Raw genomic sequence first — 23247 nt, 5'->3', positions numbered from 1 at the left:
ACTGAGGCACAGAAAAGGATAACACGTGCTGTCGCTGTAACATTCAAGGAATTCAAGAATACGGCTGAAGTGTAACAGAAACATTGTAAGATTGAAAGACTTAATAAGGAGAAACGCAGTGTTGCGTGTTTGGTGTTCCCAGTTGTCACAGGCTGCTGACATACAACCCAAACAAAAACGTCATTTAGTATATCCCTGTAGCTGTTCTCCACACTTGCTGATAAGCTTTTTTCTCCACGATAATAATAAATATAGCTGCAAGCAGCCAAGAGCCTGGGCCACAAATGTTGTCATCCTGATCAGTAATACATATTAATGTAGAACCTCCAAAGCACAAATTAATGATAGTTTCATGTCAGTACATTGAGCGGTCTTGGGGGAGATGTTAACTCCTGTATGTAAGATTAATAATCACCTAAATGTGAAGTTAATGGCTCACAGTGGCTATGACGTTGTACATGTAGTGATGTAACTTACAGAGATTTATTAAATATAATCATTTTCAGTTATAAAATGTACAGCATATTGTTTCATGTAGAATGCTTTCATGAAAAAAACATTTGAAAAGCTTTTACATACCTTACATACCTACATGTACTGAATTTCAGACTATTCTAATGATGTGTTCAGGAGGAGATTAGATTCTGTTTGTATCATCGATAATAACTGTCAAAATGGGTGAAATTCAAACCCTTGTGGTGGCCCTATTTACAAACATATTACCATGAAACATTGAGACTGGTTTCCATGTGTGGCACACTATGTACTATATACACTATATACCAATTATCCCTACAATTTTGATTTTAGACTCAATTTTCTTTTTTGCATAAAAGGAACAAATTCATTGGCTTATACTAGTCAATGTGTTTAATAAAAATTCTCTTAAATAAATAGAGGCTTAAGAACAAATTAATTAAAGTCATTCAAATATTTTATAAAAATCCAGCATACAAAACCCCATGGGTCCTCATGGCAAAATTGTTCCTTGTGAGAAGCAAGTCTGAGACCTGATATTGTAGTATTTTTATTAGCAAATTTTTAAATACCTGAATTTCAGTTAACTCATAGCTCTCATAAGTCATAGGGGCAGGGAAATGTTGCCATGTTGTGGTAGCATTACTATAAACCACTTCAACCACTGGAGACCTTTTGAAAGCCTTTTGAAAACTGTGTATTCTGTGAAATCAACAGCCTCGCTCAGCCAGGCCAGCATGACATACAGACTCTAGAACTTGATTAGACCTCTCATTCATTCTCCAGCTCAGAGAGTTAGCCCGCGGACAGGCATGCAATAGTGAATCCCATTCAGGGCCTGCTCCGAACATAACGTCCTGCAGTCACAGGTGCACTCAAATTTAGACAGGTGAATCAGTGTTTCAGCTGACACAGAAGAAGAGGCCTGATTTAGAAACTTCGATAACAAGTTTCTCAAACAAGGAAGGAAGAGGGAGGAAGAGTAGAAGAAAAACACAGCGATAGCAGCAGGACCATCCCGGATGAGCTCCATGGACCGGAAGCCTTGTTGTGAGGAAGATGATGAGGGAGGGGGCATTAGAGAGGAGATATAAGGAGAAGACAGGAGAAAAGGTGGCATCCTGACCCTGTGGAACAGTTCTGTTTACAATCTGCAGAGGACACTGTGTTCAGCAGTGTGGGCCATAGGAAAAGCGCTGTAGACCCGTGCAGGCAGGACAGTGTACAGGCTGGCAGAGGTGTGAGTGGTGGCAGAGAGCAGCGCAGAAGGCATCTGTGTATCTGTTTGTGTTGGGGTTGGGTGTTTTTTAAAAACAGCATGGCAGGGTTGTGGCCCCCGACTGGGCACTAAGGCCCCTCATGGCGGCCTGCTGCTCGTTCTTCTGTCTGGTGCTGCTGGCAGCCTGCGTGAGTCGTCACCGTGCAGGCGCAGACGCAGGATACACTACGGACCACGGCAGCCGGCTGCGCATCAGATGGCAGGTGTCCATGCGAGAGTCCAGGTTGAGCAGCAAAGGTAAGGAAGGAAAAGTGGGACAACTAGTGAGACAGCCTCTTCAAGACTTTTCAGCTTTATTACACCTCAAGAAAAGTCAGCTCTATATATGGAAAAGTGCAAGCTTTTTTCTGTATTTGTATTGTAGCCTTTATATTGAGGTTTTTTGCAAGAATAAGACCTAAAAGCAACAGTAATGTGATTATATACAAACCTGATCCTCTCCATCTTTATGGTACTACACTACAGCTGGTTGCACCATGCTGGCATTAAGGTGTCATTTGTAATTCTAGAGTTTGGGGTTGTGGTGAGAGGAGCAAGCCCATGTTTATATTGTCAGGGCTATACATGGTTGGTAAGTGGTAGTGGTCATCAGATTGCTGTGTACGTTAATTTCCCCTGTTGCATTGAGAGATAAGGTGCCACCAAGTGCAAAAGACCTGCTCCAGCACCTTTCTCCTTGTAAGGATACTTGTATACTAATAAAATAGCATTCAAGACTGTGCTGCATTTGCTAACTTTCTAATGTGTACATACTGAAGTGTCCATATACTCCACCTGATTATTGCAAACAGCATGTGTCTCAAATGTGTGATTATTTTGAATGGTCTGTGTTCACATCAAGATCAGGTACTGTATCTGATTCAATGCTGGGGCCTTTGTATTGTCACAGTCTTAACTGTGGGACCATTCCTCCTGGCAGAACTGCTGTACGTCCATCAGATGCTTCGTTTTTTTGTTTTTGTTTGAGTTCAAACCACAAATGATGGTGAAGATTGAGATGATCAGATGAGAATATGTTTCGTGATTTGTTAATAATTTCTTTGTAGATTTGAACTAATGCTTTGATTCATTGACGTGTTGGAATGTCCATTTTCAGTCATTTTTTGATCTTGACCAAAATGTCTTGGGTGCGTGTTGGAATTCACAGCTTGACAAGGGCCTCAGGACCCACAGATGAAAAATAACACCAAAGCATAAATTCCATAAACCATATTTCACAGTGGATACAGTTTTATTTTGAACATAAGTTTCACTTTTTATGCTAAACTTAAAGCTGATGACTATAAAGGTCAGTTTTCCTTTCATCTGATGATGAGACATCCCTTTCCATTGTTTTTCTATTATTATTTGTGCTGTATAACACAGCAATACGGCACTAGGACTTAAAATGTTCTGTTGTTCAGTTTGGACCACGTCTCTGCTGTCTATGGACAGTGGAGTGTTTCTGTGGAGCACTGCCAGTGTAGCCATGTCATTGCGCTGTAATCAGGAGCGCAAGGCCAGCCACAGAGAGCGGGCCTATGAGCCAGGGGGAGGCCATGTGCCAGCAGCCTCCCACATATAGGAGCAAGGTGTGTGTGTGTAAGTGCACGTGTGCATGTGTGTGTATAAGTGACTGTGTGTGGGTGAAGGAGAAGTCCCTGTACTTGAATCTCTCTAGGCGTTCTGTGCCAAGGTTGGCCTATGTGGTGATGTTGATAGGAGCAGAGGCCCTGAGGGCGGAGAGCTACGGCTGATGACTGCCGTAAATGCTCAGGTCTACTGGAGTGCTTAATGGTGGCCTCTCCTCTGTTCCACTGTCTCTGCACTCGAGTGGAAGTTCAAAAGCTGATTCAGGAGAATAATCCATTCCATAAGCTTTGTTACATTCAGAGCAGTATGTGATGAGTTTGATAGGCTGTCTTCTCGACAACAGAGTTATTGGCTGGATCCCGCCCTCCTGGCTCTAAACCTTTTCACCTTTATTCACTGTCCGTTCCCTCCACAGATACCTCACCTCCGCACCCAATCAGAGCTGCTATCACTCGACAGCTGCTCTATTGCCGAGTTGGAATTGGCTACCACTTACATATCCTACCCAACGGGACAGTGGGAGGTGTCCATGAGCCAAATGAATACAGTAAGTTCCACTGACCTTTGTGTCACTGATAATAGCACTGTCAACATTAGCGAAAGGGTGTCAGCTGCTCAAATTCTAAATCAAAAACACTAAACAAATGAGCAATGGCAGTGCTGAAATACACATGCTACTGATTAACCAAGCTAATGTTGCTGCACCCACAAACACAAATTTTCAGGAGACATGCTCTGCCCTATTGCATTAACCCATGCTCACATTGATTTATCGCCTATATCTTTTTTTCTACAGAAAAAAATTAATAGTATTCTACTGTTACTTTAATGCCTCTAAAATTAAGCTCCAGGAAATGGAACAGATGATATGTTTCAGGCACCATTAATATGCTTCTTTTGAAAGAATATTCATGCTTCTTTTGCGGTCACTCGACTTTACATTTGCTGGCATCTTCCTGTCTGTATATTGTTTCTGTCAGGATCTTGTCTGTGTGTCTGTCAGGATCTCATGGTCTGTGTATCTGTCAGGCTGGCTGAAGGTGTTTGCAATGAGGCAGGGTGTGGTGGGCATCCAGGGGCTGAAGACTGGCCTGTACCTGTGTATGGACAAGGAGGGGATCTCGCGGGGGTCGGTGAGTCTTTACAGCACATTCCCATGACATGACAAAGTACACTGTGATAATTGCTTTGAAAAAAAAAGCAGTTGATTGAATCCTCTGTTGTTTAAGTACTGCAGTTTTTGCAGTAAAGATCGAGAGGACCTCAAGAACTATAGAGATTCTCTGTTCACAGTTCAGAGGCTGCACGGAGGTGTCTAGCGTCTTCCTGACTGTATCATTCTGCTCCCCCTCTAACATCCAGGATCAGTTCACAGCTGACTGTCTGTTCAGGGAGAGCCTGGAAGAGAACCATTACACCACCTACTCTTCTGTCTCTCACTCGGATTTTTACCTGGCCCTGTCCAACCGAGGAGAAGCCAAGAGGGGCAACAGTGTGAGGAAGCAGCAGCCCTGCACTCACTTTCTGCCCCGCTGGGCCCACTGAAGGCCAGTGTGGATCCCAGCCCCTACCTCCTGAATATGACTCAAATTCATCAGCTTGTCAAACCCAAACCTGCTGGATGGGAAGACTACACTGCATGGAGACTTCAACACTGACTGTATCTTACAGAGAAGGACAGAGCCAGGGGAGACTTGTAATTGGATCTGAGCTCTCCTCATAACTCTTCTATCCCACAGACCTAAACAAATAAATGCTCTGACACAATGTATGTCAGATTGTCAGCCTAGCTGAAGGTCTCTGGTGAGTGCAACAGTTTTTTAAACATGTTTTGAAGACCAAATGATCCAAGATTAATAACTGCAAATAATTATTAATGCAATCTATTAATATATTCTATCTAATAATTAAATATCTAATAATATGAAAGAAATAGGTACTGTATGTGTATATATACATAGACATACTATACACATACAAAATGTAGCCCCCCACTCCCCCCTCTCTGTGCCCTTGTGTCCCTGGGGGAGGGTGTTACTATGAAATGGGGTAGTGGTAACATTCAAGGGTGCTACCAGTCCTACCACTCTCTGCTCGGATTTCACAAACCTGGTTTGTGCTGGATGTCATCACTTTCTATGCAGAAGTATGCATTAATAGCTGTTGGATGTGCTGGATTCGGGTTATATACACGAGCTGAATGCAGGGTTCAAGTGTGCAACTCAGGGGCCCTTCCTCACTGCTCCCTGTGGCAGTGAGCTATGTCAATTGCCTTTTTTCATCAGTGTGTGAATTCCTGCACAGCACACATGGATCCTGTGACACAGCTCAAAGTGCCGACTGTGCAGTTGCATTCCCAGCATGCTTTCAATATTATAACAGCGTTGTGCCACCACATTTCTGTGTCATCACAGTATCCTCATGGATCAGCATGTTCTGCCCTGGCCTGGATGGACACACACATGTGCCTACCATGTGAGGGGCGTCTGCAGCCACCTCTAATCTAAGAATTTCCAGGGGCACACCAAGTCCCATACACAAAATTCATATTTTTATTGCTTGGACCAAATGTACACTTTTTCAATGAAACGCATCTAAAGTACTTCCTTGCCTTTGTTAGTGCATTTATGAAGAGGTTATATCGTATGGATTTTCTAATGTATAGCTATTAGGAAACATTACAAACGAATCAATGGATACCAATAAATACTGTTTGAATAAGATTAACAAACAGTTTAGCCAGTGTAGACACTTAGGGATGTCAAATAAGACAACAATAATAGTAAATTCTGGCTCATAATACTTACCACTGGAAATATAGGAAACAAAAATGATTTGGGAGATTTTAGGGATAAATAAAGAGGGTTTTGTAAAACTTTCTTATAACTATATGAGAGACTGAGGCACAGTACCACAGTGAGAGACAGGGTTTGCCCATCAGCCAGTGGTATGCAAAGAGTCTCCAGCTCCTTTCTGCAGTAGGTCAACAGAAAGATCAGGCTAAAATGGAATCTTTATTTGCTCCTTGCTGCTAGTTCACTAAATCCCCTTTATCTCCAGATTTGTGACTCTGAAAGACAGAGAACACACATTCTACAGACCCAATCAAAGCGTGAGACATCACGGCCAAGACCATCGCTTCAGCTTCCGCGACACTTGGCATTCCCTTGTTTGGTAGTCTGACGGGATCTCCGGTGATACCCTCTTCTTTGAAGAGAAAGTGAACAGTTGCACACAAACTCAGAGCAGAAAGAGTGATGCTGTCGCAGTGCTTCAGGAGAGCCTGTTCTTGCTGCCACCTCTTTTTGTTTCGATCAAATGTCTTATCCCCTATGCATAAGCCTCAAACTGATATGAAAGGTAACCGGTTTATGTAGTTTAGTCATCATCTTAAATTATAATACTGTATGATTCATGTTGTTTTTTTGCCGAATTTGAATACTTTGCTGTGAAATTATACATTTATTTATTCAATTGTAAATTATATTAAAGTTTATACGAGTTCAAAATGGATGATGCGAAATCAAATCGTTTGATGTTTCTTATTCTGAAAATGGCTCTATCAACAATGAACACTCATGGATTGCTGGTCTGTTCTTGAATAAATCTGCACAACACAGTTTCCATGTCTTGTCACAAATATTTCAAGAGATTTATATGTTCACAGACAGGAGTCATTCAAACATTTGTGCAAACTGAGGTTTTACTTTGCAGCTGTCATGTACACATTCTTGTCACAGAATGATGCCAAAATGTTAATGCTTTTATTACAATGCTTTGGACCACTGTAATACACTGTTATTTGGGTCTTCCACAACAAAAAATAAATATAAATAAGAACACAGTCAGAATATTTACATGAATGAGAAGGAGAGAATACATTACCCCTAACCTTGAATCTTTGCATTGGTTGCGTGTGAATTTTACACTTTATTTTGGGCTTCTTTAACTTTCTTTTTGAACCTTTGAGTGGTTTAGCATTGGAATTCATTCTAGACCTATGAAATTCTGGATTATTATTATCATTACTATTATTATTATTATTACTACTACTAGTACTACCACTACTGATAATAATAATAATAGTAATAATAATAATAATAATAATGGGGAAATGTTAGCTTCACATTCCTCCTTGCCTGAACAGCCTGCTGTCAGTAGTTTTTCACTTTGCACACATTAAGTAGGTCATGTTCAGTGACTTATTTCTCCCACTTGAAACTCACCACATTTTGTGACGTTCAACATCTGCCAATATACGCTGCCAACGATCCAATGTTGACACCTAGTGGCAGCACATAATCATTACAACACCTTCAAAAGTGGAAGACTTCAACTGAATTAATCACCATAACAACGTTGTGTTAACGTCTGTTTTTTTTTAAATGAAGGCCATCATAGTGTGGAAAGCATTGTGTTCTTGTCAAAATTTTACATTGTTCTCAGCTCTGTGATTTATGTTACCTGTGATCCCCCTCTACAAAAAGTGTAAGCACAAAGGCTGTCTGGATCCAGGTGACTAGAAGCTGACATAATCAACAGGATAACATGATCGATGCAACGTTCAGGTCAACCAGAAAGGTGGGAGAGAGTGGACAATCACTACTGTGACCTGTCTTTCATCTGTCAGTCAGTGCCTCCTGGGTGTTGTACTGCATCAGCACTTAGCCTGGGTGTGTATCCAGCCTTACCGTCAACTCTCTCCTCTGTCTGTGAGCTCCCTCTTTACCTCAGTCTGTTATACTCTTCCACTGGCTCTCAACTCTCTCTTTACACCCCCACTCTGTCTGCTCTGCCAGTCATGGTGCTGTTAAAATGATGAAAGGCTGAAATGAAAGGGCCTGTGAATATGCACATAGCCATACTTGGGCCCAGTCATTGTCTGAGAGAAACAGCTGCTGGTGCTTTTGACTCACGTGAAATGTACACTTATATTTACAATTATATTTTCTATTTCTAGCTAAAAATATTGAGTAGACACCACTGGATCACTTTTGTCTGTGTCTCACTGAATGCTGGGTTATAAGGTTTGTATTTGCTGGAAGACAGAAGAACAGCAACCATGAGTCACAGTCATGTTTAATTTTCCTAAGTGAAGCTCTCCTCTGAGCAATGCAGAACATATTTGTGGAACCTCTTGGAAACATTTGAGCCATTCATATTCTGATAGATTCAGTCAAAGTACTGAGGGAGCAGCATGTAGGCATGTATTAGGTGCTGAATACAACATTACCTGATATTACAGCTCCAAAGAGAAGTTAATAGCCTCAATGCTGGGCACTCGGAATGATGAATAGTGATTGCCATAGATCGGAGGGAGACAGAGAAATTGAGAAGAGACAAAATGACAGAATGAATGAACGCATAAATGAACTGGAGAGTGAAGACATGCATTTTCGCTGCATGGCTCACAGAAGCAATGTTCTTGCCATTTAAGGCAGTTAGAGGCAGGAAACAGAACACAACATCTGCCCCTTTTTCCATATTTATCGCCTCTCCTAATTCAGCTGTCTCACAGACCATTGAAGCAGTGATGGATTACTGACAGCTGTGGCTGTCTGATTGGTACACTGCTGACCTCTAGTGGGCACTGTACTATCCTACACCCCCCTCCTTATTTCACAAAACCTAAGCTCTCATGGTGCACTACTTACTCACAGAGATGTTCCTGCAATGCTGCTGATCTCACATGATGCAATTTTCTGGATGAAGGTGTTCACACCTGAAAATTTTGATAATTTTCATGGCAAACAATAGTGTAGATTGTACTTAACATCAAAAAGTAGAAAAGAAATATCTATTTCATGTGCTGTGTAGTATCTCAGTGTGTTTTCTATGTAATTTGAAACAATATTCTAAATGTTAGAGGCCCACTTCTGTTCTCCTACTGTGCTTTTGAAAGGATCACTCTGTTAAAGTGACTTAAAACAGGTCACCGAGTGCTGCTCTGTGTGTGTGTGACACTATTGAGCCAGAAATGGCTAGCTCAACTACCTCAGCTGCTTGGATACTTGGCTTTATTCCAACATTTTTGATGGTGTGTGTGTGTGTGTGTGTGTGTGTGTATATATATATATAAAAATATAATTTATTACCCATTCCCACTGTTATTATTACTCAATCTGCAAAGCCTTAATACCTCTCAAATGAGGTGATTTGGCTAAATTATGGTAAGGTGCAATAAAAAATTACAAGCTCAGTAATGAATGATAATATTAAAATGGCATTGGCCTTTGAGGAGTAACAAAAGAAGCATTCAGTGAATGAGGGTTAGGTATAGTTTATTCCAAAACAGGAAGCTCTGAGGCAAACGGTTAGCAAGTGACTGGGCAGAAAAGGAAGAAAAAGCATAAATATGATCAGAAACACAGAGATAAGGACGTGCGAGTGAACAAAGCACCCCCCCCCCCCACCCAATGCGCTGGGGGGGGCAGCTACGTCGTCCTCACATTTATCAACTTTACTTATCAACTTCTGTTCTTAGTTTTACTGCCTGGACCGGAATCATAAGACCGGAGAAAGAAAAAGCAGCTGAGATGGAGAAAAGCACATGTCAAAAAAGAAGAGAGATTAATAAACAAAAAAAAAACACTATGGCCCTACTTCAAGTAGTGAGTTAAGGACATGTTGTTAATACAACTCACACATTTCTGTATCTTTTAAAAAGCCATCCACACCACCATGTGACTTCATTATGAGTTACTAAAAGCGCTAGAAAGGTAATTGTTTGTGATATTCGAATGTCGTAAGTCTAATGTCTGCCATAGGGCAGCCTCACTCCCCTCACTATTCTTCATTAATGAAGGCCCAAGTGCTGTGACTGTTTTCACTCTGTTGCAGATCTGAATTATTTAATAATGTATACATATATAAATAAACAATACCACGTGCAAAATATACTTGTATTTGTTGACTACTGTTATGTGTCCTTATGCACCAATGGGATGTACTGTTTATAAAATGTATCCAGGTTTCTCTTCCTCGCTGTATGAAGTACACCACGTATGGGACCAAGTCCCAAGGCCAAGAGTGTGTCCTGGTCTAAATACACCATCACTGCTAAAGTCCATAGTGTAACATTAGACCTGTGATTTAATGTGATTTTATACACACATATTGAGAAACACCTTTTAGCTAATCTGGTTACAGTTCAAGTTTCCTGTGCTTGAAGACAACTGTAAGGCGTTTTTTTTTGCTCATGTGAAAATGAATTTACTTGTTATTACATTAATTCTTTTTTTTTGTCGTTTTTAGAAAAATCCACCAGACCCTGAAAAACAGGGCAGCTGTCTTTAATAATGAATCTATACATAAATATTCTTTACAAAAACATCACAAACAAACAAACAAACAAAAAAAAAGAGACACCCATTATTTTTCACGTTCATATATAAAAATAACTTCTTTTTTTGTGATCATCTCATGGGCTCATCAGGGCCACAGAGGCTCCTGGTGTAAGCCCTGAAGTCCATCTTCCTTGTGAGCACAGCTAGTCAAATACAGGCATGCTAAGTGAAGAAAATCAATACAGGTAGAAATTTTTTAAAGTGTTGGCATCCCAAAAGAGGGTGGAAAAAAAAAGATTCATCCAACATGTTTTTACCGACCCTAACAGCTTGTTAAAGGGTGTGTAACACTTTTGTTTTTCTTTCATCTTTTGTAGGTTACCATATAATACAAAAAAGTGCACTCTTCTACAACTATGTATAAAACTGTTTCTGAAATGAAACTCCTGACACACAACTCACTGTGTGTGTGCCAACAACAGGCTCTCCTGTCTGTCCCACAGTTGTGCTCTCTGCATGATGTGTGTGTGTGTGTGTGTGTGTGTGTGAGTGAGTGTGTTTAGCATATGTGATTTTTATTCCTTACATAAACATTTTACATCACATTTGTGTCATACCAGAAAATCCAATTTACAGAAGGATCTGCCAAATTTACATGACATTATGTAAATTTAAATGATTTTACATGACCTTTAGGACTTAAGGAATCAGCCAATTCAGCATTCTGCTTTTGTCTGGCCACTGTCCTCACAACAGCCCCTAAAAGTGTGTTTTCTATGACTGGGCCTCTGTGAAGATATGTGCTCTGGGTCTCCGTCAGTGTGACTCTGTGAGTTTGTGTGCTGTGTGTCTCTGTACGACCGTCTGTAGGTGCTGAACGTGTCTCCATGCGAGTGGTTCACTGTCCAGTCCTACTGCAGTGAGTCGCTGGTGTCCAGGCCCAGCCCGGCGATGTTCGCGTTGGACAGGTCGCCGTCGTCGTCCTCCCCGCTGCCCACCGACTCCTCTTCGCTCTGCCCCCCCATCATCACCTGCTGCACCGCGAGCGTCGCCCCGTCCGAAGACAGCGTCTGCAGCCCGTCCACGCTGACGCCCACGGTCACCATCGTGCCTACAGAAATATAATGTGGTCACCACCCACACCCTGTAAGGACTGTGTTTTTCCACTAAAACTGCCTATTACTCATCTATATTGTGGTTTCTGTCCACAATGCTATATTGCATGTAAACTGGTAAAAGATATACACAGAAAACCCTCTCCGCATCCACTACGTTGACAAGAAGTCAGGCAATGTTTTACTTACTTCCTGAAATTAAGACAACCTTCAAAAACAATTTTATAGTTCTTAGCACTATCACTATCAAGATCTCTTGGCTCTGAAGCAAGTATTGAGAAAGGAAATTGTTTAAATTGTGATGGGCACGGCTTATCATTGCAAAACCACAATTTAAAATTAGCTATGGAGTGGAGCTATCCTTGCTTGCAGCAATTTCAGACGCATTAGCTCAAAGTCCTTGCACATACTTTTGATCAGTATTTTTACCTCGATCTGGATGGATGTATAGTAGTATAAAATCATATGACAAGCAGGGAACCAAATATTGTATTACTGTATTAACTCATACTCATTTTGTGTATCTATTTAGTTTATACATTTGATACTGTATTGATTTTTGTGACATCACAAACTGAGTAGGACCCTATTTTATTGATCTGTAAGACTCCATAGCTGTGCCTGTGCCCCCAGCAGGAGATCATACCGTCGGCCATGGTGACCTGCTGCTGGGGCACCCCCGAAGCGATGGAGTCGGGCCAGAAGCGCTGCAGCGGCCGGTTCTGCGGCGTCTTCTTCTTGGTCTTGGGCGTCTCCGAGGAGCTGGCGTCCAGCATGGGCTGCAGGATCCGCCGCCGCGCGTTAATGAACCTGCGGAAGGTTGAGTGAGTCACGCACCTGAGGGGAGCGCGTGTGTGCGTACGTGTCTGCGCGTGTGTCCGTGTGGGCGTAGACGAGAGACAGACACGCAAAGGCAGTGGGTGACTCACCAGTTGTTGACCTGCAGCAGGGTCAGGTTGGTCTGGGTGGCGATCTGTTTCTTCTCATCCTCGGTGGGGTAGGGGTGCTGCGGGCAACAGCACAGAGTACAGGTCAGCACGAACACTTTAAAAAGGGTCCCAGCTGGCTATGTGCCTCTTTTTCTCTTGCGTGTCATTTGGGTTTTAAAAGAACCTATAAAACAAGAGAAATCTTCTTGATAGATCTGATCTCCCATATAGGCTGGAAGCTGCCTTAAACTTCCTCCTTCAGGAGGAAGAGAAGCTGGGAAAAGACCTCAAAAACCTGTCCAAAGGGGTCCATGACCTAGTACCCCCATCCCCCCCAGACTGGCATTCAACTCCTGCCACTTTACTTGTAGCTTCACCTATGTTCAACTCTCCAAGCTCCAGTGTCATTAATCAGCTCTCACGACTGTGAAATGAACACAGACAGGGCTACAGGGAGACCACAGGAGCGGTGCTATCGGAGCTCTCATTAGAGCGACAGCCTGAAGACTCAAGTCTCCCTCTCCTACCCTCTCTTCTCCTCTCCTCCTGTCTCATGTCAGCAGGGAACAATGTGCCTCTGTGAGATGCCAGTTCTTCATGAGGACGCCTGACATCCGGCCCACCAGGCGCTCGATGACGACCTTTGATTAGCCATACCACCAGGTTGGTCATGTGAGGGGAATGACAAGCCTCTCTCACCATTGGCCTTCAGCTATCACGGACTCCCTCAAACCCCACCCCTCCTTCCTGCAATCTCTCATATCCCTGGGCTTCAAAATGGTGATGTGACACAAAGGGGTGTTAGCACAGGGTCACCCAAGGCCGCAGTATCCTGGAGGTCTTTCACCTCAGTTTCTCTTATTCAGGGGAGGCAGCTGAATGGATAATATAAGACATCACTACTACTCTGTGCTATGATACATGACATGCTACACTGCCACTATGATCCCTGGTCCCTTAACCCTTCCCTGCCTTTCCACTCTCTTGTTTCTCCTTTTCCTTCTTTTACCCTCCCCCTCTGTCTCTTAAGTCAAACCCTCTTGGTAGGAACTTTGCCCTCCTCTCCCTGGTCTTGCGTCTCTTCTGGTGCAGGTAAAGCCCTCTCCACTCACCCCGATGTGCTGGAAGAGCCAGGAGCGCATGACGTTGGTGGCGTGCTTGGGAAGCACGCCGCGCTTGTTCTTGGATGACCCGTCATCGTGGTTGAAGAGGCTGAGGTCCTGGTTGAGCTGTAGCTGGAGCTGTAGAGGGACAAAAATCTCCATCGTGTAAGACACACGTGTATCTGTGTGTGTTTGTGTGTGTGTGTGTGTGTGTGTGTGTGTGTGTGTGTGTGTGTGTGTGTGTGAATGCCTGAGAGTGACTCACCTGTGTGTTTTGGATGCGTATTGTCCCAGGTGAGAGAGTCTGTGTCACTACCTGCCCCTGGGGAGTTACAACTGTGACAGGTTGGTACACGGTGCCACCTGGAAAACACACGCACATAAAGACACACACACACAGACACACACACACACACACACACACACAGACAAGGAATCAGCATAGATGTCCTCTAGATTACATGTTAGAAATCATCACAGCAGGGTTTAAATTTTACTCAGACGCAACGCAAAGGACTACATCAAGACATTAAAGTGTTCTGCAGTTAAGCAAACTGTGCAATACTGCACACTGGAAATCAACACAAAAGTACAGTAAACAACAAACAAGTATGGTAATGATTTAAAAACGACAGCTCCCAGTCCAGGAACAGAATCTGTTGCAAAGACAATTAGAAGGGAATAGCTCTGACAGTGCAGGCAGCAGGCGGAGACAGTACCTGTGTGGGTCGTATGCCATGGAGACATACCTGCCACCACCTGAGTGGGGTTGACGGTCGTCACGGTGACATTGCCTTGCTGAAGCGCTGACGCTGGCACTACAATGCCCTGAGGGCTGAGTGTCCCTGTAAAAGGGCTGGATGTCTGGGAACACACACACACAGTATTTATTCATTGCTAAACAACAAACTAAGCAGCAGGTTATAGGCAATATTGGTGAGAGGACTCCTACAACTCCCCTTCATCCCTAGTAAGATCCTGGACATATTTTAGTCTTGTGTTCTACACAGGCTCTGTTCAGCTACATCTGATGCCTGGGCAGGTAAGTAGGGTTGTACCTCTACCTGTACTGATAAAAGCTAAGTACTGTATCTCTGTCTGTATACGTAAAGAGGATCTTGTTTCTGTATAGGCGAGTAGGGCCTGAGATTAGTACCTGTGTCTGCACAGGTGAGTAGAGGCTAAGTACCTGTTTCTTTACAAGTGAGTCGAGGCTGAGCACCTGGTTCAGTACCGGTGAGCAGGGGCTGAGATTAGTTACCTGTGTCTGTACAGGTGAGTAGGAGCTGCCAGGTTCTCCGCTAAGCAGAGTTTCACTGTTCATCTTAGTCTTCAGGCAGGCGATGTAGCGGCTGCAGAAGTCTTTGCACAAGTCGCTCACCTTCTCCAGCTCCAACAGGTGGATGCGCAACACCTGGATGGCCTTCACCATCTGGGACAAAGAAAAACACATCACTTTCCAGGGGCAGTAATCATTACAATCTATTTATTACTGTGCGACACTTAAGTCTATGTTCACTTTGGTTCTTTTGTACTGGAGGCTTCGCTTAAAAGCGTCTACTAAACGAACGCAATGTAATATCATTTCCGAATGTAATGAAATTGCCGAATGAATGTAAAGTAATTTTGAACAAATAACAGCAAGTATGACAATTAGTTTAGTGGTGCCTGTGATATGATCATGATAAAAGCCATGATGCTAGTTGTGATGATGGCATTTATACTAGCAGTGGCAATAAAACCGACAGTAGTGTTAGCAGCAGGAATTGTAGTAATGATCCCCATTATAGACCCCTCACCAGGTTGTCGAGGTCAGGGTCGTCGCTGAAGAAGGCCTTGCCCTCTTTCTCTTGGGTGCGGACAAAGTTCTCGATATCGACGTCGAAGCTGGCGGAGGTGACGCAGTCCGAGCCCTGCGTGGACTGCTCGCACTTCTCAAACAGCAGGGCCAGGAGGGGGAACAGGGGGTGCCTGAGACACAAGCACAATCGCACACAGGAATAAAGAGAATCACCATTCAGTATGATGGAAAATTAAGAACCGGTGACTGATTAGAAAAACACATAATATCAAACACAGAACAGAGATGGACCACCGGGAAAAAGGCAAAGGAAGGAGGGATGCCAGAGGAAGAGGGGAGGGAGGGAGGTGGGGTGTACCTGTATATGGAGTCCTTATCTGCATCCATGGATGTCTGGGTCTCAGCGGGAGCGGGACTGCTGGCACCCGCTGTGTTCCCTTCAGGAAACCTCTGATCTGGGGTACTGTCTGTCTGCGCCACCACTTGCATCTGCAGGAAGGGGAGGAGGGGTAGGAGGAGTGGGTGGGTGAAGAAATGAAAGTTTTCTCTCTGTGTGATGTACAGAGGCAAGCCAGCAGCAGCTGGAGCAGCAGCCCCCCCCCCCCCCCCCTCCTGACTGCCAGTGTGACAGCAGGATTGCCAGGGGGAGGCCGCCTGTGCCTAGGCTTAGCGGAGGAACACTGCACTCCTTTCACTCTCTGCCTGCATGGCGGGGGATGAACTCAGGAAGGAACGGGTGGAGGAGGGCTTCATGTTTGACTCTTTCTGATCCATCAGGGGGCAAGAATGCCCATCCCAGGGGGGCAGGGGTGGGGTCAGGGCACACAGGCCAAGAGGAGAAAGGGAGATGAGTCTCTGCAGTCCGCTTCACATGGACATGCCAGCTCCTACCCTCTGTAAATTACATTGGCTAAACCTGAAAGATGTATGGCAGTCATGTAATACTCAAACTGAGAGGACTTCAACCCTCAAAGCACTTACACCTACAGATCATCCAAAAGTGAGATTCAGACAACAGTTTTTTTGAGAGATTTTGTCATTTAGTCATGAATTATATTTTACATGAACAGTGCAATATGTTCGTCAGCCATGGGAACAGCAGAACAACTTTCCAGAACAACTTTCCATATATATATATTTCTCTTTCATTCATTTGTGATGCATGTTCACTCCTGCCCCTGTTTCTCCTCCTACACTCTTTCCCTGCTGCTGTGTTCTCATCTGTTGTCCCACTCTCGTTTTTTTCCTATCTTCTTGCTTTTCTTTTACTTCTTTCTCTCTCCCAATTCTCTTCTTCTTCACTTCATCTCTCTCCCAGAGACAAGGGATTGGTCATGTGACAACATTGATGATCATTAGAACTGGGAAGCACCTGGTTAGGCTTTGATATATCTGCCACACATACACACACACATCTGAGACCATTTGCTTCTCTAAATTGCTCCTAACTAAGTGGTTAGTGAGCTGGAATTGTAATTATGAGGTAACATGTACCCTTGATGAAGGTACTTAAGCAGAATAGCTTCAGTATGTGTCCCCCTGTACACATGGGTATGTGAAATGTACGTTGTCCAGCTCACCTTATGGTAGGGGCATCTGCTAAGCAAATGCATAATAAATTGGAACTTGTACATATGTAATGCACATTCATACACAGACTACTTGACTGGTACCCTGTCATACATTCAGATGCTAATATTACTAGCACATATTTATGTAAATGACAACAGACCAGGCAGATGTGGTTGCTGATACAAGTGTCGACTGCACAGATTGTAATGAATGGGGAAATGTGTCTCATTGGCCTAGGCCCTTCTCCATTGAGTGGCCCTTGCTGTGATGACTCCCATGACACTGAGAGCCACTGACATAGGCTAGGGGCTAGACATCTTAATGACTCCTCTCCATGAGGCAGCTTCCACAGCACTGGGTTCTCATCAGTACACTGGGGCACAGGCTTCTATTGGGTCAAGAGAGAAGCGTGCCCACTGCAGACAAATTATCTCCACTTTGCACAGTCACCAGACTTTTCCAGATCTCCCATCCAAAGAGTGATGATGTCTTGACTTTCACCAAATATTGGTGACCAAATTGATATTCAGTGGATTAAATCAAGGTTTCCCTATCCTTAGTCTGTCTGCTGGTTTTCTTTCCACCTGGTCTCTAATTAATTATTAGTAATGTGCATTAAAGTGTTTCCATGATTTTGTCCTTAATCTAAATTGAGCAGTATGCAGGATTCATTCATTATGATTTCCTGTTACTCTCAGCTCTTTCTTTTTGATGGGCAGGTTGTTCAGTTTCAGTCAACAAAGGCTAGTGAATGGCAATTTTCCACTGAAACAGACATTACATCACGGTTACATCACCATTTTAATGTTCAAATCAACCTTCCTAGAGAAGTCAGAATCTCTTCCATAATTGTGATCTTTATTTAAAAAAAAACATGTCCATTGTGGTTGTTGTGGGGGAACTGGCACCCCCAGGTTGATCTCTGCATGACCCACCTGCTCTCCCTCCTGGTACTCGTCTATGGACACTGACTGAGTTGCCATCATGGTTACTGCTGTGAGCAGTGAAGCATTATAGAGCAGCGGGACAATGGCGGTCCTGTGAAAACACACACATGCACATACAGACAAGCCCTAGTTAATATCCAAGTAACTCACTGGGGAGACACCTATGTGTGTATTTACAATTGTTTGACACAAGTCAAATGTGAGATATTATAGACATTCTTTAAATTTACAAAATATTAATATTATATTATTATATAAATGTTTTTTACATATGTGCATGCTTGATTATATATATGAATGGATTCAACATTGTTTTTCACATAGAACATTAAGTGCAACAATAAGAAACAATCTGTCTGAACACTGGAGTGGAGTTCCCCAAGGAAATGTTTTGGGACCTCTCTCTCTCACATACGCGCACGTGCACGTGCACGTGCACACACACACACACACACACACACACACACACACACACACACACAAGGACTGTAGTAGTTATCGATGATCAAACTGAATGACGACAGACACCAAACTTTATACTTTACAAAATTTCCCTACATTCAAGGTTTACTCTAACTTGTGAACATCAATGTTAAGCGTCAAAAGCGATGCCAGTGGGTAGTAGTATACATTCATCAGATGTGGTGCTTAGTGGTAGATAAGCCTAGCTGTGGCGACCACGTCGAGAAAAGATAAAAAAAAAATATATATATATGGTAAGCATTAAAGGGATTGGGAAGGAGTTATGCTTCCAATTAAGGTGTCGCACCCCCCCCCCCCCCCCAAAAAAAAAAAAAAAAAAAAACAGTAATTAGCACACAACCAGTGGTCAGTGTTGAATGACCCACAGTGAAGTTCTAAATATTGACAATATAAATATAAGACAAAAATGTTTTATTTGGACATATGTGGCATAGGTTGAAATGTGAAAAAGGTTTAGAGAAGCATAAGTGGATTCCAATCTGTCTAGAGAAGAGCTTCAAAACCAGTTTTAAAGAGATTAATTATGAAGAAAAATTAAAATGGGACCTCTGTAGTCTCAGTGAAAGCGGCCTGAGGAAAGATTTTACTGAACTGTTCCAATGTTTTAAAGGAAACAGATCAGCCCCAGCAGACACAGTGAGAAATGTAATAAAAGTAAATGTCATACAAATACCTGAAAGTACGTCTTCTCACACAGTCCAAATTCAATGTGGTAATGGATTCACTTCAGAATGATTGAACTAATCTGGGGTGAACAGCTAGTTCTCGTTTCACATTTGCACCCGAGTTTTTGAGAGGGGAGCACACCAGTGACATTAGTAACCAGACAAAAAAAAAACTTCAGACAATAGACATGATAAGTTCACTGTAAAAACACAGAGACTCTTCACTCTGGGAAGCCAAGCTCTTATCTTGCCTCTGGGAGATGCAAAGTCTGCCTGTTGGGCACCAACATGCAAACTATGCCAAACAGTAGCAAAAGCAGGAACAGCACCCTAGCAAAAGGTGAAAAAAGATGAGGCTAAGGCTGGACCAAGGCTTCACCGGAGACTGTAAACACCAGTTCAAAGTGATACCTGTTTCTTCATGTAGAGAAAGCTTAACAGTTTTCATTTCTTTTACTGTAAGTAAACAGATGTTTCACTCAAGGTTTGACACTGAAAGTTCTGTCTCAGTTCTGTCAGTTAATTGCTTAACTTAAAACACTCTAGCAAAGTCAAATGCTTATGAATTAGTAGGACTAGCAAGCAAGACAATGTGTTTTTCTTCTTCATATCACAGCTTTAGTGGCATCAGCTGGAGCTGGCTGATGATATAGCTTAACATTAATGCCAAGTTTAGAATATAAACTGATTTTCAAGTCTACCTTCCTCTCTATCATATATATCCCTAGTTCCTATAAAAAAAGCACTCTACGCTAGTTTAGCACTTAACTCGATATCTTACTGACCTCTTGTAATACTTCTTGATAACTCTTTCCATAGTGATGCACTTATTTGGAAGTCGCTCTGGGTAAGAACATCTACTAAATGATGTAATGTAATCATTCACAAACTGACATTGCAACCTCTCATTGACTCATTAAAAAATAACCCAGATGACATTGAACTATACACATTCTTGATTTTATTTTCATTATTATTATTGGGTATTTCAATGACATTCAATTACACACCAGGGTCAAACAGTGGATTTTCATCACAAAACAACATTAACTAAGCCATTTGAAAAGGCATACTTTCCCCAGGTTAGACACACATACAAAGACAGTGAACGGTGAGGAAAAGTCTATAATTTTAAACGACAGTGGCTGGTTCCTATCACACCTTACTAAATGAAGCAAAAGTACATCTACAGCATGTGTAAGCATAGTACCTTTATTACAGTCTCTGGGTTAACTCTTACATTTACCAAACATGGCATGAGATCAAGTTGCTAACTTATGAAGTAGCTGCCCCAGGGGCGAAGAACTAATATGCATCCGTCTAGTAGCTGTAGCTAAGTTGTTGTTTCATTCAGCATGCCTAACTCTGTATTCAACACACATACAATTGGTCCCTATGCAGAAAAGCTTTTTGTTATAACTGTAGCCAGCTGGCAAAAGTTTAGCTTGCACGGCAACTCACAGAGTTCACCAAGTTAGATAAACATTTCGCTAACGTTAGCTAGGTTGACTGACGCAGCAACCTAGCAAAGAGCAGAAAGCTGAATTGCTACCGAGTCAACACCTTTTCTTGTTTTTGGCAAGCCAGCTAGTAAGCTATGCCTCTTAATTAACTGGCTTTCACAAACAAAAAAAAAAAATCTTGACTGCACTACTTTGATGGCCAGCTATCAAGGTCCATTAATTTTTGGGAAGATCGATTTACACGTTGGCTTCGCAATTTAAATTGATATTCTTTAGGGTTAGCAAGCTAGCTAGGCTACCCCAATACGTCCGTTGGGTCGTGTTGCACGTTAGCTTGAATCTAAGCAGGCTCCTAACTTAACTACACAGAAATATCAAGCTATTTCGCTGGTCTAGCTGGCAGGCATAACGTAGCTAGGCTAGCAGTCGCCATGTTTCTCTCCTAGATAACGTTAAACGGCAAAAAGACACCGACAAGGCAGACACCCGCAAAGTAGCTGACGTTATAACGTTGTTCTATACCGATATATAGCCCGCTAATGTCACAGATCTGTGTCTTTCGATTAACTACCTAGCAAGCTAACGCAATTGTATTTTTAATTTACCCTGTCCCTTTAATTGTAATTAAAAAACCTGCCCACTCGAATCTATCAATCAAGCTCGCGACAGCTGCCTATCCCTCCCCTAGTGCCACTCGCGCCTCAGCTGGAGAGACTGCAAAAAAGAAAAAAAAGAAAGCGGGCCTTGCTTCTACTTCACGTCCTTGCTTTTCCAGAAATTTCCTTTCCCGCAAACGAGCCGACATATTTTTTCCCCTCATTGCAAGGTTTCCCGATCTCCACTCAGCGTAGCGCATCGCAGTTAGCGCTCCCTACTACCCACTATCCTAACCAGCTCCCTCGCTTGGCTCGCGGCATTTTTTGCGCTGCTCAGATTGTTTGATTGATAGGGAACGGAAAAAGAAGATTTTGAGTGACAGCTTACCTGAGTGCCAATCTTCGTCACACTGACAAGCGGCTGCAGCAATCGGGACCCGCAGTTGTCGCGTTGCGTCATCGCGTAACGACACGCAGGGTCGCGGACTGTTGAATATTCATGATGTGGGAGGTGATGTGACGTGTGAAATGCCTTGTTCTCGACGCCCCCTGAGACCGGATTGTGGCGAATCTGTCTGGCTGGAGGGTGGAGCCTGAGCTCCTTGTCGTTGGCTCCTCACGCCACAGGCTATTTCACGGCACAGTTTGAGAAAACGTCATCATTGCATCAAGACTGCAAGAAGATCACAGCAAGGTGGCTAAACTAAGCAGTTTAGGGTCGGGGTTAAGGCCAAGAATTTTCATCAGGTTAAAACACCCTGACATTTGCAGAGACTGTGTTGTATTACTCCACAGTGCCGTTAGACCCAGCTCAGTTTTTGAGGCATATCCACACTTGCTCAGTATGAACCTCTCAGCTTGCTGTCTGTACCCAAGCAATAAATGTCAAAATGGAGATTCCTTTGGTTCCAATAACCAGTTGGAACCTTAATATCAGTCTAGTATACATTATACATTTATACGCTTATTTCTCTCTCTCTCTACATAATTCACATTCAAAACTTTAACATCATCAGTTCAAAATAAATGTATAGCCCCTAATATAAGTAAATCATAATTGTCCTACATAACAGAGTTACATAGCTGTACAGCTGGAACATTAGTTTATGAAGACAAGCAGTGAAACTAATGTTCAATTTAACAGAAGCATTTACAATATCCAGCTGGTGTTGCACAGGGGGTCAATAACCTTGGTCCACAGCCAGCTGCAATCCCTTCATTAGACTCCAAGCCAAATAAAAATACCATGTATAACCATGTCACACGCAATCTTCACACTTTGATTGCATGGAAATTCATATCTACTGAAGTAAGAGATATCAAAACTGAATGGGAGTTCTAACATTTTTAAAATGCTTATACAGACTTGCAATGTGTCCACATGAGACTGGCCTTTTTGTATGCTGAACATTCGATTAAGATGGTGAGTCTTCTGGTCATGTACTTCATGTATTTAATACATAGATGAGCTTGTGATACCCATGCTGTAGAAATGTAATGACATGCACATGCACACTTAATGAAAAACACATGGAGAGATGTGTAGAATGGGACACTTAGTGATGACATTATGGAGGACAGATCATCTTCAGAGAGTACATTTCTGTTTCCAGATGAAGGCCCTGCATTACAACATGATGGAGTAACACAAAGACAGCAATAACCTTTAAAAAAGTACATATTTTAAAATAATACAATTCATGCTTCAAAAGTTTTTTTCCAATTTCAATTTTTCAGAGGCTCAGGGTTTTGATATTGTCTTTACTTGCATATGTATAGTTGCCCTACCTGTGACTGGTACTGTCAGCAATAAACTGCAATACGCCACAATAATGAATATGTGCAGCTAGTCTTGATTATAACAGGATAGCATATGCAGGACAGAACAATTACGAGCAGTATTATTAGAACTAGATGATGATGTAATGCAGCAGAAAAAATACAGAGATTCCATGTGTA

The 23247-nt window shown here is 42.6% G+C and overlaps 2 protein-coding genes across 3 annotated transcripts; one reads left to right on the top strand and one right to left on the bottom strand.

The window, feature by feature from the left end:
* The first annotated feature begins 1836 nt into the window (after positions 1-1836).
* Positions 1837-4873, top strand: fgf9 (fibroblast growth factor 9). Its single transcript, XM_036540833.1, has 5 exons — positions 1837-1993; positions 3270-3276; positions 3748-3875; positions 4358-4461; positions 4691-4873. The coding sequence occupies exons 1-5, from the start codon at positions 1837-1839 to the stop codon at positions 4871-4873; spliced, it is 579 nt and encodes a 192-aa protein (XP_036396726.1).
* A 5889-nt stretch (positions 4874-10762) lies between these two features.
* Positions 10763-21750, bottom strand: LOC118785565 (homeobox protein PKNOX1-like). 2 transcript variants are annotated; one of them, XM_036540318.1, is made up of 11 exons: positions 21677-21750; positions 18070-18172; positions 15921-16051; positions 15561-15732; positions 15023-15193; positions 14481-14625; positions 14027-14124; positions 13771-13899; positions 12659-12735; positions 12376-12539; positions 10763-11725 (listed from the first exon to the last, which is right to left on the bottom strand). In XM_036540318.1, exons 2-11 carry the CDS (start codon positions 18118-18120, stop codon positions 11526-11528), a joined length of 1338 nt encoding a protein of 445 aa, XP_036396211.1. In that variant the 5' UTR covers positions 18121-18172; positions 21677-21750; the 3' UTR covers positions 10763-11525. The 2 variants fall into 2 exon arrangements, with proteins under 2 accessions (XP_036396211.1, XP_036396212.1); XM_036540319.1 differs by having other exon boundaries at positions 14511-14625.
* Positions 21751-23247: the final 1497 nt, after the last annotated feature.

Source organism: Megalops cyprinoides, chromosome 11 (genome assembly GCF_013368585.1).
Source record: "Megalops cyprinoides isolate fMegCyp1 chromosome 11, fMegCyp1.pri, whole genome shotgun sequence".
Taxonomy (NCBI): Eukaryota; Metazoa; Chordata; class Actinopteri; order Elopiformes; family Megalopidae; genus Megalops; species Megalops cyprinoides.
Note: the sequence above shows the minus strand (reverse complement) of the source record. Positions and strands in the feature narration are given on the sequence as shown.

Bases quoted from the DNA above. Each gene is read 5' to 3' on its own strand.
- fgf9 (XM_036540833.1), top strand. From the start codon at position 1,837: ATGGCGGCCTGCTGCTCGTTCTTCTGTCTGGTGCTGCTGGCAGCCTGC. The intron at 3,876-4,357 runs GTAAGTTCCACT...TGTATCTGTCAG, and splicing joins CCATGAGCCAAATGAATACA to GCTGGCTGAAGGTGTTTGCA. The intron at 4,462-4,690 runs GTGAGTCTTTAC...TCTAACATCCAG, and splicing joins AGGGGATCTCGCGGGGGTCG to GATCAGTTCACAGCTGACTG.
- LOC118785565 (XM_036540318.1), bottom strand. From the start codon at position 18,120: ATGATGGCAACTCAGTCAGTGTCCATAGACGAGTACCAGGAGGGAGAG. The intron at 15,733-15,920 runs GTACACCCCACC...CTTGTGTCTCAG, and splicing joins GATAAGGACTCCATATACAG to GCACCCCCTGTTCCCCCTCC. The intron at 13,900-14,026 runs GTGAGTCACTCT...GTCCCTCTACAG, and splicing joins TACGCATCCAAAACACACAG to CTCCAGCTACAGCTCAACCA.